The sequence below is a fragment of the Thunnus thynnus genome, chromosome 21, assembly GCF_963924715.1.
Source record: "Thunnus thynnus chromosome 21, fThuThy2.1, whole genome shotgun sequence".
In the NCBI taxonomy this organism is placed as follows: domain Eukaryota; kingdom Metazoa; phylum Chordata; class Actinopteri; order Scombriformes; family Scombridae; genus Thunnus; species Thunnus thynnus.
Window position 1 is genome coordinate 16,016,375 of NC_089537.1, and position 12,999 is coordinate 16,029,373.

The 12,999-nt window shown below is 38.0% G+C and overlaps 1 protein-coding gene across 1 annotated transcript in view; it reads right to left on the reverse strand.

Annotated features, from left to right (window-relative positions):
* Positions 1-12,287, reverse strand: part of LOC137173806 (contactin-associated protein-like 2) — a 110,165-nt gene extending 97,878 nt beyond the window's left edge. Inside the window, exons 1-4 of the mRNA XM_067578882.1 lie at positions 12,116-12,287; positions 11,378-11,562; positions 7,520-7,663; positions 5,973-6,234 (exon numbers count right to left, since the gene is read on the reverse strand). Of these exons, the coding sequence (XP_067434983.1) occupies positions 5,973-6,234; positions 7,520-7,663; positions 11,378-11,562; positions 12,116-12,287 (763 nt within the window). The remainder of the gene's footprint in view (positions 1-5,972; positions 6,235-7,519; positions 7,664-11,377; positions 11,563-12,115) is intronic.
* Positions 12,288-12,999: the final 712 nt, after the last annotated feature.

The following is a 12,999-nucleotide window of genomic DNA, read 5'->3' on the forward strand; positions in this document are numbered from 1 at the left end:
GGGTCCCTACACCAGTGTTTTTTTTTTATAGTGCCAGTTAAGTTTACATATAAAAACACCCAATGGTGCTTGCATCACTATTGAAATAAACCAATTTCTTGGACTTGGATTATTTTTCAATTCATTTATGGCTATTTGTTTCTAGAGTTTCTACTTTCAGATCACAGACACTGAGCACAGTGCTTGAGGGTTAAGGTACAAAGAGGATCAATGGTATCACAGTTAGAAAGCCTAGATGCAGAGAGCACACACCCAACATTCAGGACTGTCTTACTCCCAACAAGCCACAACCAAGTGATTTCAAAGAGTTGTGTTAATATTTGTGTTTATCTGTATAAGTGTGCAGGTACGGTATTTTATTTCTCTTGATTTCAGCTACAGAATATTTACCATGGAGACCAATGATGGATAACAGACAGTACTGTAGCATGATCATGATAAATTTTGAATGCAAGGGAGAGCTGAGAGGGAGAGTAAGCTGAGCAAAACACATAAAACTAAAATTTAAAAATGAATCAAAAAGTACTCATTCAGGATGACATGTCAGGGTAAACACTACACATGAGCCAAGGAGGGAAAAACTGAGAAAAGCAATAAAAGGAGAGAAGGTCATATTGAGTTCATGCTTATTGCCATGATTTTATATGGCGAGAAGGATGAATTGCTAACTTCACAAAAGTGTTGCAGGAACTGAAAAGATCAGAACAACAACAACAACAATGTAATGCACAAGAGTGTGTTGTGTGTGTGTTACTGTACATCCATAATTAATGTATTTCAAGTCGAATAATGCTCTTTTTTGTAAATGCCTAATCCATGTTACTGTCACTGAGAATTGTAAAAACAAGAATAAGAGACAAAGATATGCTTTAAGGGATGTTAAACAAAGCCAGTGAGATGATGATAACTTCATAAACAACTAAATACATCATGAAACAGTAACATAACATGGATTCAGTTAATGGTGAGTCCCTGAGATAATATGGAAAATAGGGGTGGGAGTTATTATAGTTGATAGCAGGTGGCCAGGTGAATACTAATCATATTCCCAGTGGTAGAAACGAATTACTGCTACACAGATATTGGAAAGTAATACACAACAATTATCATATTATCACATTACACATGGGGAATAAACATTATTTATGGCTGTACCTCTGTTTTTTTTCGTGTTTCATCTCCCTGGAGAACATGTTAGGAATATCGCACATCATTGTGATAAATCCTTTTAAGACTGTAGAGACTGTGGATATTATTTCTGTAACATTAAAATTCTTTCTCTCCTTCTCTCCTCCTCCGTTTCCCCCTATTCCTATTACATATTGATCCTGTATGTACAGTATAAATGAATTTTGTCTACTATAAACGTATGGGTCCCTCTGACATTCATGAATCTATCCTCCTCCGCTCCTAAATATTCGGTCCTCCAAGGTAGTTTGAAGAGCTCCACACGTCTTCACGGATGGCAATATGCCAACCACACAAAGCCTAAGAATATAACATATCATAGACACATTCATACGCAAACACAAATGCTCACAGGCACAGGGACATACACACACACATACACTCAGGGGGAATGAAACAATATAACATTATAAATCGGGGGTGGCTGTAGTGTGTTTTTCTCCCCCTTAAATCTGTGCCTCAGGCCTTTCCATTATTGTAATTCCTTTTGCTTCCTATTCAGACTGTGCAAGTTAACCTTGTGTGTGTGTGTGTGATAGCAATTCTGCATCTCAAAAGAACTGATGTTATAACTTCTGGCTGAGCTGATTGATGTGAACGCATGCATGTAAAAACACACACACGCGCGCACACACACATCCTCCTGGTGATATCAAATTGACTGATTTACAGAAATAATGAATTAACAAATTAATAACGGCAAAAAAGATTGAAAGCAACAGAGAAAAGCAGATGAAACTTATTTTTGCATAATAAATACCTTTTTTAAAAAGAAGGCATAATAATAACAGTAGACAGATAATTTGTGATCATAATGTACAAGAAAGATACAAGATATATAATGGTGTTGAAAGGGAATTCAAAAAACTACACTATAACAAAAAAGTGTTGGATATGTTTGTACTATTTTGTGTCAGGACTGAATAATGACAGCAGTATAATGTGTAGGAGTAGAGAATTAGCATTTTATTTTCTTCTTGGAACGTGAACATCTGAATTTGCATTCGTGATTATCTTGCCTCCATGTTACCTGTCACTGTCAAAGAGCACTTCATGTGGTGAAGGATGCAGAGAGCTAAATTATAGTTTCATGTTTTCTTGAAGCTTTACTAACACATCTAATTAATCGAGATTAATTATCACTACTTAAATCTTTTGTCTTCTTTGACAGCCAATCAGGAGTACCAAAACACATATTTCCTCACTTAGTGCATGAAAATCTCTCAGGAAATTAGATTTCTTTGTCTCAAAAGCTCCAGTGTGCAAAAGCATACTGGAGACAGTGAGTATTGTTTCCATGGAAACAATGCTCCAGCCCAATTTGATAATTAATCATGATCAGAGGATCACATCTTCAGTGCACCTACAGTACTCAAAAACAAATACCAACACACATCAGCTATCTGTATCAAGTACAAAAAGAACTTTTTTCACTGGCTTTGGTTTACTGGATCATTTCATGGTAGGTAATGTGGAAAATAGGGGTTTGATTTATATTCGGGCACATCAAAACATGCTTTGGTCCTGCTGTACAGCCATAAAGGCAACACTTTCCAGCCCTATTTGAACAAAGCCGTTATACAATTCCAACAAATGAGTGATGAGAGGGAAAGAGAAGAGAGTTGGAGATTTAATGAGTAAGTAAGTAAAGGGAAAGTGACGGGAAACTGAGATCAGAGTCCCTGCAAGAATCACAACTAAGTACCTTCTATTAACATACACACACACACACACACACCCTTGAGAAGACACCCACGGTCTAATCGAGAGTGTTCACGCAAAGACGTCATTTTCCCTTTAGTTTCATCATCCGTCTCTCCACTTCTTGAGAGGAGGAAGTGGATGAAATGACAGAGGTTTTCTCAAAGGAGAGAAGATTGTGTTTCTGCAGGTCACAAACAGCCTCAGGGTAAGTCCTTACACACACACACACACACACACACACACACACACACACAACCACATCTTTAGACACACACACATTTTGAATATGTTATGCATAGGGGGATTACTTTGTGTATATTCTTAGCAGACGAGATCCACTGTACCTGCCGCTCTATCTCCAATCAGGAAAATAAATTAACTTTAATGGCTTGGGACCCACTGTAGCGAGAATGAGATTATGAAGAACTATTCAGGTGATTGGACGTTATCAGAAATACAGAGCTTTTATTCATCACTTCCCTTCCCTCATCCACCTTTTTCTTTCACTGCACCTGCTGATACACTTGGATTTTGCAGAGAAAACTATTCGGGAAATTACAAGCTGGTAGTTGGAGGGCAATGCTCATAGTAAAGTCATTCATAAAAAAGGTTGGTTCAGACCTAAATATCCCTCTATTTCAATATAAACACTAAACATCACTATGAATAAAGTTGTCTGCAACTACAAAAATAGCAAACATATTTTAATGTGTGAGCAAACAATTGCCTGACATTGCTGATACTCATTGGCTAGTTAGATGTTTGGCTCTCTAAATTACACCCTCAGTAATTCTATCACTGCCATTTTTATACGTAGATTGAAACTAGAGTACTCATTCTTAGTGGAAACAGCATTACTAGCAACTCCTTTACAAGGAGTCACTTGACTGAATGTTAATATAAAAAAATGAAATATTCCTTCAGTGTAACTTTAAATAATACATCACGCTATGTCAGTTATGTTGATGGTTACATTACGTTATTAGCATACCATCTTTAAAAAGCTGTTATGGTTTATATTTAGAAAAGGTGACAGGATTTTAAGCAAAAGTGAGTTGGAAATTGACTTGATTCACCTGTTTTTACATCATATTTACACTGTGGTTAATATATGGGAATGCATGTGATATGAGAAACGTTGGTTCAGCTAATCAAGTGCTAAAAAACAAAACAGAGGCACAACTTTAGCTCCCAAAATGAATGTTTTTTTAGCACATTATAAGAACTAACTCCTCAACCTGATTTATTCTGACATGTTCAACACCAGAGATGTTATCTTTCCCTTTCTTTTTTATTGCGTAGCCTCCTTTGTGTCTTCTCCTATAGAGAAACTAATCTGCACCAGTAAGATACCACTTTCTATAATGTACTGTATGCCATAAATGTCAGCTTAAGATGGTTGAAAAGTTAAAGGGGTTAAAAGTTGCAGATGAAAAGATCCGTGGATTAAGTCTGTATGTCTTTACCTTCCAGAAGATGCCTGATTATATGTCTCAATAAGCTGTCGCTAAACAGCTTCATAAACAAATTATCCCCACTGGGAGGAGAAAAAAAATGGATTGTGTAGTCTCTGTAAGAAGCTCTCTTTTCTCCCTCTCTCTCCCCCTCTTAGTGTGTGCACATCTGCACGTCTCTCCCCAGTATATTTGCCATTAAGAGGGACTAAGCATTTCATTACAAGTCTACTGAGCTCCCACTGTGTCATTGAAGCCAGAAGCCAGTGTGGCTTTCTTTCTTAGAGATACTAATAACAGAATCAAAGGAAGCAGTGGATGTTTTTGTGTGTGAGAGTGTGTTTGTGTGTCTGTGTATTCTAGTAATACTGATGTAATCACAGGCTCAAGCCCAATTAGCCTAGGGGGTAACTCTGTAATAATCCCTACCCCTGGGCATAATGGCCTATTAAAGCAGCAGTGGACAGAATAAATGAGTGTGTCTAAGGAAAGACAAAAGAGAGGGAGGAAATAAGAATAAGGGAGGAAGGGGAGGATTAGAGGTGGTAGGATAGGAGTGAATGAATGGTGCCATTAAAAACAGACTTGTTGGGGGGGGGGGGGGGAAGTTTAATTTCAACCTTATTCTCTTGGTGTTTATCTAAATAATCAGTGAATAAAACATTTCAGCTTTATGAACAGCAGCTGAACTCAAAAACAGAATGTCCCTCCAATAGAGTGACAATTATAGTCCAGTTACATGTTTAAACATGCTTTGATCAAACAGTTATCATAAACACTTTTAGTTATAAAAGTCTATTTGTTTACTTTGTTGACTGCCATTCATGTCAGAGGAAGCAGAAAAATCGGATCTCATTGCTACAGTTTCAAAGCATTCTTTATATGCTTTCTTTGTTGGAAACTCCTCCGACTGCTTATTAGCGTGGTTGGGCTCATGACCACATAAATCAACACCATGTCAAGTCAGAGACTGTGGAGAGGCGAGATCGAACACGGGCCAAGAGGAATACCTTAATTGAGACTATCACCATATTTGTTTTGTTGTGATAATGTAGTCTCTGCGCCAATGCTTAAAAGTAAAGACAGCATTGCAGAATTACTTCAAAATGTAAGGTAAATACAAATAAATGTATCACCCATATATGTTAAGAATATAAAAATATATTTATTTTTTTGACTTCAGAAAAAAAGAGATAATCTGATAATAGTAACACAGTAATGTGTAAATTAGAGTGTAAAATTAGGTCTAGGATGAAAATTAGAGACGCCAGCCTTTCAGCCCATATGAAATACACCTACTGCATGTGTCACTTCTGCAGGACGTTTAAAAATGTGAATTACAACGCTTCACACCAAACACTCGAAATGAAATAAGATAATTTGTATCCCCCACAGTACATTTGTGGCACTAACATATTTATATTACAACAGTGACAGGTGTCTTAATAATTGTCTTTTCATTATGTAAATAGTTTAATTGTTTTGTTTCCATGCAACTTATTACTGGCTTTATTATTAATACTAATGAGTGCAGATTAGAGTTCATCAGTGTTATAGTCGAAATAAAGCAAATAAAGTGTTCAAGCTGTGAAGTGGTTTTGTGATTGTGTCTGTTGACAAACTCACCTGACGATAAGTCTACCCGGTTGTTTCTGGTGGCCGTCGTCACATTGACATGAACTACAACCTTGCCATCTTTGAGTGAGACCTCCAGTGTGCCGTCGCCGATATTACTGAACAGCAGGAGCCCATTGGGGTTCCACGTACGAAACTGGAAGCCCACAGATACTGTGTTGTGATTGGCCCGTCCTGGCAGCTGCAGGAAGCTGGTGGCGTTGAAAAAGACCGGGAAGGAGTGGGTCTCCACACAGGAGAAGGACAGGTTACGCTGTTAAGACACAAATTCAGAGAGAGAAAAAGACCAACAAAAAGAGATAATAGAAAGTCATCAATTGATCTTCAAAGAGAATAGTTAAAAAAAACTTGAATGCGGGCCTGTATGTGAAGTTGCTTGAATATTTCAAATGCCCCGACACTGTAGAAAATCATGTATTTATTCACCGGGCCTTTAGGCTTTGAATCTAGCATCTGTTTGTTTACCTTCAGATGTTCCTGACTAAAGCTAGATTCAAAGACTGATGTTCCTTGTGCACATAGCAAAAAGTCTCCCTTTGACTCACCCTGCGTTTGAAACCAAGGCTGAACAGTAACCTGGTTGATGTGTATGTGCTGGTAGAAAACAAACACTATTGTGGAATTTAAGCATTAATTACCATTGAGCTTCTTCAACCTTGTGCTCTTAATCAAATCATTAGCAAACACACATTATTGAGCTGCCTTACCAACTATAGATGATTCCTGGTTGCATCTGTGTTTGTGTTTGTGTGTGTGTGTGTGTCTCTCTGAAATTTGAGAGCGGATCTGTTTTGATTGGAAATGAATGGCTGTGTGAGTCATCAGAGAGAATTAGAGGTGCAGCTTTAATGAACTTGATTAGTGCCTCCATTTGTTCAATCAGTTCAACACAGATCAAAGAAGATACACTGGCTCTTAAGGAGGAACAGGAGATGGGGAGAGACGAGGGCTCTGAGACTTGAGAGTCTATCAAAGGCTGTTCAGTAACTAATTTTAAGGATGGCAAAACACTTAATGTGCTGAAGTTACATCCAGCAGTCATCCACAGAGCTGTGTATTTGATGAGGAGAAGCAAGACATTTAATATACTTCTTATTCTGTTGAGATAGATTGAAAACACAGTGGTTGCACTGAAATTTTGTCTTTGTAGGTTGCAGCAAAATAGTAAAATGGCAGCCATGATATCAAGAGGGAGGAAAGACAGGAGGCAAATACATGGAGGGGCCACTGATGGGTCAGTTGTATCTGATTAATTATGAATCTGTTAAACTTTTTTGGTGCAGTGAATAATTTGCCTCCTGACTCAGGTCAGATGCAGAGTTAGTGTGACAATAATGAGTATGTTTAATATTCAGCTGCTTTTACAAGCGTGTTATTTCAAACTGTTTAGATTTATATGTTTGCATCTCAATATATACAGTATATACTTACTCATTCAAGTCAAGGGAAGGTGTGTCCAAATTTTGGCCAGTACTGTATATATACATAAGCGTGTATGTGTGTGCGTGTGTGTGTGTGTGTATGCACATTTCCCTTACAAAGCTGGAGGTGTCTAGCTTCTTTCGGCGAGCCAGGTCTGTAATGTTGTCTCCATTGTAGTTGATGCTCTCCATGCAGCCCTTAAAGTTTTTTCTCCCTCCTCCCACTGGCTTCCCACTGTATGGCATCCCCCCAAAACTCAACTAGAGAGACAGAGGGCAGAAAGGTAAAAACAGACAGAGAGTGGAAAGAAGACGAATTAATTAACTTCCTCTGCATTTGATTAGTTTACTGCTTCTGCCTCTTAATTCTAAAAATCTACATAAAGTTGACGTGAAATGAAAAAAAACAAACAATTTCCCTTAACAAAATGTGTTCCAAATACAGTAGCTACACATATCTAATAAGAGCAAAGAGCTAAAATGGGGGGCATCTTTATGTCTTTATTAGCATCAACAATAGAGAGATGGGGGATTATGTGCAACAAGTCAAGTCAATTTAATTTAAATGGCCCAGTATCATAAATTTGCCTCAAGAGGCTTTACAGCAAAGGTCCCTGGATAGAGACAATCTGGGGCGTCCCCCAATTTTCAATTCTACACATATTTTAATATCATTCTAATTTAATTGAACAGGTAGGTTACTTGTATACTGTATGGTAAAAAAACAGTCTTGCAATTGGCAAGTAAAAGGCAAGCTTTCTGTTGCCAAACAACACTAAAAAAGTATCAAATGGACAACATAACAAAACATAATAGACACAGATGGATGTGGTATTAAGAGTAATTGTTAAAATGGGCATGTTTTATTTGCTTTGTTGGTAAGGGTTTGGATAATGTTCGCCTTTTGTGTGTAGAGGAATGTCCTGAAGGTACATGAAGGTCTACAAACACTCAACTGTTATGATGAAAAAACCCTCTTATGATGACAATATAAGGGCAATTTGAGACTGATCAAATCGATTGTATAGACTTTTTGAAAATGTGATGGCATCAGAATGCCCTTATGTCAAATATTACAGTGCCACCTTTAGGCCAGTTGTGTGAATTAGTACACAGATAGATGGACTCTGACTTTATATATACACAACAATCAGTGTCAATCCCATATTAAATCTCAAGGCAGCATGGGTAGAGCTACAGTATCTGATCTGCATTTCAACCATGACAATACTGACTGATCAAATATCTTCTTTTTACCAAATACCTTGATATTGGTATACTATTGATATATACATCATATACCATACACATTTATATAATGTGACTGCAGGAGCAGCGGGAGATAGCACTAAAGGAAGGAGACAGGGGATTGTGTGGAACAGGTGCAATGAGAGGAGAACTGAGGCGAGGAGATGGAGTCTAATAAACAGACATCTGGTGGGAAGCACTGAAGGACACAGAAATGACGTAAACGTAAATTGTGTTTCGTAATTTACGTATTACAGTTGTACACGTGTTCAGTTTTTTTCTTTCAGCTCTGAGGGAAGACAAGATGATGGAGAGTGGTGTGCAATTACCAGTAGATATGCGTCTGTCTATCTGTATGTGTGTGTGTGTGTGTGTGTGTGTGTGTGTGTGTGTGTGTGTGTGTGTGTGCATGTGTGTTTGAGTCTGTGGTGATGCTCCAGTAGTCTTAGTAATTACAGCCAAGGGTAGACACAAATGCACCCGGATATTTAGTCTACAGGCTTAAATGGGAGCAAAAGATGCACAGACTTGCACACATACACACACATACACACACACACACACATACACAAGATGGAGTGTGTGGACTAGATGGAGTACAGAGGTAGGCTACACTTTGAGTAAAAGCTGGTCACAATTTCGCTATCTGTAAGAGGGACTCTCAGGCAATAACACTGCCACGATCCATTCAGGGTTCACCACAGACATACACACACACACACACACACACACACACACACACACACACACACACACACACACACACAACCTTCTGGTTCACCCTGTTGTATAGATTTCCCTGAAGATCCTTTAATTCAACAGCTTCAGTTTAATTGGACTGTGGTTTGTCCTGCCCCATTTCTCAGTATCCTACTTAACACCGGAATAGATCAGCCATATCAGCAATACTTGGTAAAGGTCACACACAAACATATCAATACACACACACACACAAACACAGGCATTTACCCATGTATAGATTCACATGCACACAATGTACACAGCACACACTCACATTACACACAAGTGCATTTCATACCCATTATGCATTCAAAAATCAATTTCCTCTTTTAAGTATTATTAGCTGAACTTGTTGTATTCCATTACTGACTGACATTAATTATGTGAGTTTTATGGATTAGCATTATAGCACAGTGTAAAACCAATATCTAATTTCCTGTGTGGTATCAATGTACTGCATAGACAGTGGAGGACAAGCTACCACCTGTGATGAGCAGTTGTTGAAAATACGATTTCAAAGTCAGTAAAGCCCATTAGGACAGGTAACGCACTCCAAACACAACAATAACCAGAATCTGTAGGAATAAACATCATCAGAAAGAGACAACTAATAACTATAATAAGACCGTGTTCTCACAGGTTTGAAATGATTGAACAGCGCTGTTGAGACTCCCAATCAGTTTGAGAGGGTTCAGATTTTACGTGGGAACTGCTCGCATTAACAGATAAAGTATTCTGTGCTGAACATCAGTAGTACCCAAAGCTCCTAAACCAGAATTCTCATGAACTGAACTTCCTGCGATCTGAGTCCACTCCCAGCTTCATTGAATTACCCGCCCTAAAGCTTCAAGCATCAAATTGTCATGTGTTAAAGTCCATCTGAAATCATAATTACTCATCGCTTTTTGTAGTCACAAATAATGTCACTTATTTTACATGTATTGTCAATGCAAAGATTTGATTGGCTGTATGGAAACAACTAACCTTATACTTTTCTCAAACAAAAGATACTTTATTTACAGAGCAGATATGTATGCTATATCAGAAATACATGCAATTTAATTTCAGTTGGACTTTAAGGTTTTGGGAAGTTTATCCTAGAGTTTGGGTTGATCAGGGTAAAATGCTGGGTGTAAAGCCTTCTTCTATTTTTCCTGAAACTGGGCTCAAACACATGCAAGTGGTACAAACGCATGTGAGCATGGTCAACAACTGTTTGCAGTTTTGGTGACCATAGAGAGGTGCCTCATTGTATGAATTCACTGCCCGTTATAGATTCTGCCTTAATCTCTTCGAAAGTTGTATAATTCAGCATATAAATCCACAGAAAAAATATGCAGTAAATTGGAAGGAGCAAAACACAACATGCATGACAGGTGTTTTGTCATTTTGGAGAGCTCTGTGCGCACACACCTCTGCTAGCTCAAACCACCAAAATTGCTTTGCATTTGCAATAAGAGGTGGTCTGAGCTGGAGGAAATGTAAACACAATTTCAAGCCAAAAGTAGCCCCGAAATTGCACCGCACCACCTCTCCCATCTTGCTGCAAGTTTGTTCAAAGTCTAGAAATTACCAAATAGACTGCCAGAGGAAAACTGCATAAAGACTGGGTTTGTGCTACCTGTATTTGATCTAGGGCTAAACAAATAAACATGACTTAAATGTTTGCTACTGTTAAGTTAAATGAAAATTTGCTAAACCAAGTACACATTGTGACAAACTGCTAGACAAGCCAGTTACTTTGAAAGATGCTGTTACAATGTAGGTTGAGAAATTAAGTGTTCTTTTGTTAAACTAGAAGGAATATGTTTGTTCTTTACACAGTAGCCAGGCACATATATAGGCACCTACTGTGGACTGACATAGATCATACACATACAAGCATCACTGTCCCCTCCTGTGTCTGAATTTGGACTTGTGTGAATGTTATCAGGTTTCTGACGGCCGTTCTCTCTTTTTGTATACTCATTATACTTTGCTTCTCACCTCATAGTCCAAATCAAGGTGATCAAACTCTCCATTGGTCCTGAAGTGCTGAGTGTGTCTGTCCAAGGTGAAATTAACATTACGACGGTAGCGTTCAATCACCACAGAGTGCCAGTGATTGTCATCCAAGAGGCTGCCGGTGGTCACAGAGGTATGACCCAGAATAGAACCATACTGGTTACTGCCTGTAATTAACATGTAATAATAATGTTAGTTATAAAAACACAGGCATTGTACACTGTTAATGAATTAGCATGTACTGACATGCCACAATTAATAGACATTTGTGGATTGGTTTCTCATGTTTGCACATCAAGTTATTCTCTCACACATTATAAAGCAAATAAAAGTAATTATGTCACAGTTTCCTGCCCATAATAACACACCTGATATGTCTTTAACAGCTCATTATACAGTAATAGACTTTGTATAGTTGTAACAATGGGTACAAGAATTCATCACCAAAGCTGTTGTTTCTGTGCTGCAGGAAGGTATCCTTAAAGGTTATACCAATTCTGTCAGCAACACAGCTGGTCGACAGTGAGTGATGTTCCACACATATGGATTGTTGTTTACAGCATAAAAAGTAAAAAGCTGTGCCTTGGCACTTTATTTTTGCTCCAAGATAGTGTTATCTTGACAGACAATCTATACATTTTGATTACACAAGTTTAGAATTATAGTTTCTTTGCTCTGCTTTACTTTGTCTAAATACATGACATGGCATGTGTTTCCCACCTAGGTTTATCTGCAGCAGCAGCTTGGCCTTGCGAAGCTCCAGGGTGATGTAGTCTCCCTGCTGGCCCTCCCCGTGGAGAATCACACCCTCGCTGTCTGATGTCTTGAACCTCAGTGCGATCACATCCTTAATGATCTTCATCTTCTTCACCTGAACAAATGTGAACACCATGAACTCCAAAGGGTTGTTTAATGCAACAGATGGCTCATTTTCAATTATAAATATGGAAAAAAATCATGAAAAACAACAGTCTTGTCTTTACAAACTTTAGAAGTACTAACAATGATGCCTGAACTGTCCCATGTCTCACATCTGAATGCTCAAGCCCAGTAAACAGTTTGTCTCACTTACATTCCCTCCTCAACCAGTAGGGACAGATACAAAGAAAAAGGTTTATATTGATTATGGCAATAATGCCTGCAAGGAAAAGAAAGAACGACCAAGTTTTTCATCACTGCATATCATTCTCAAAGCATGATTTAACATGCTTGAACCCCTGCCGTTACCTAAAACGCACAAGCAATACTAGGCTGTTGTAAATAACAACACCAATTTGTGTGCCTTGGTACACATCAAACGTTGATTATGGTAATCCACACAGCTATCGTGTTTATGGAATGAAAATCAGCAGTGTAAAAGAATAAACATAAAAAGGTATGTTCTGAACCTTTAAAATCTGCAAACATTAAAATATTTTGCAATCATCTTATACCAGTATGTTAATCATTAACCTCAAAATTAAAGGACTGAAAATTAAAGCAATACCCTGAAACTTGGAAACAACATCAAATTACTTATTTTCCCATCATATTACATTGATATTGGTCAGTTTCTATGATCTCACATATACGTACTAGAATGATCTCAAAGGGTTTAATTCATT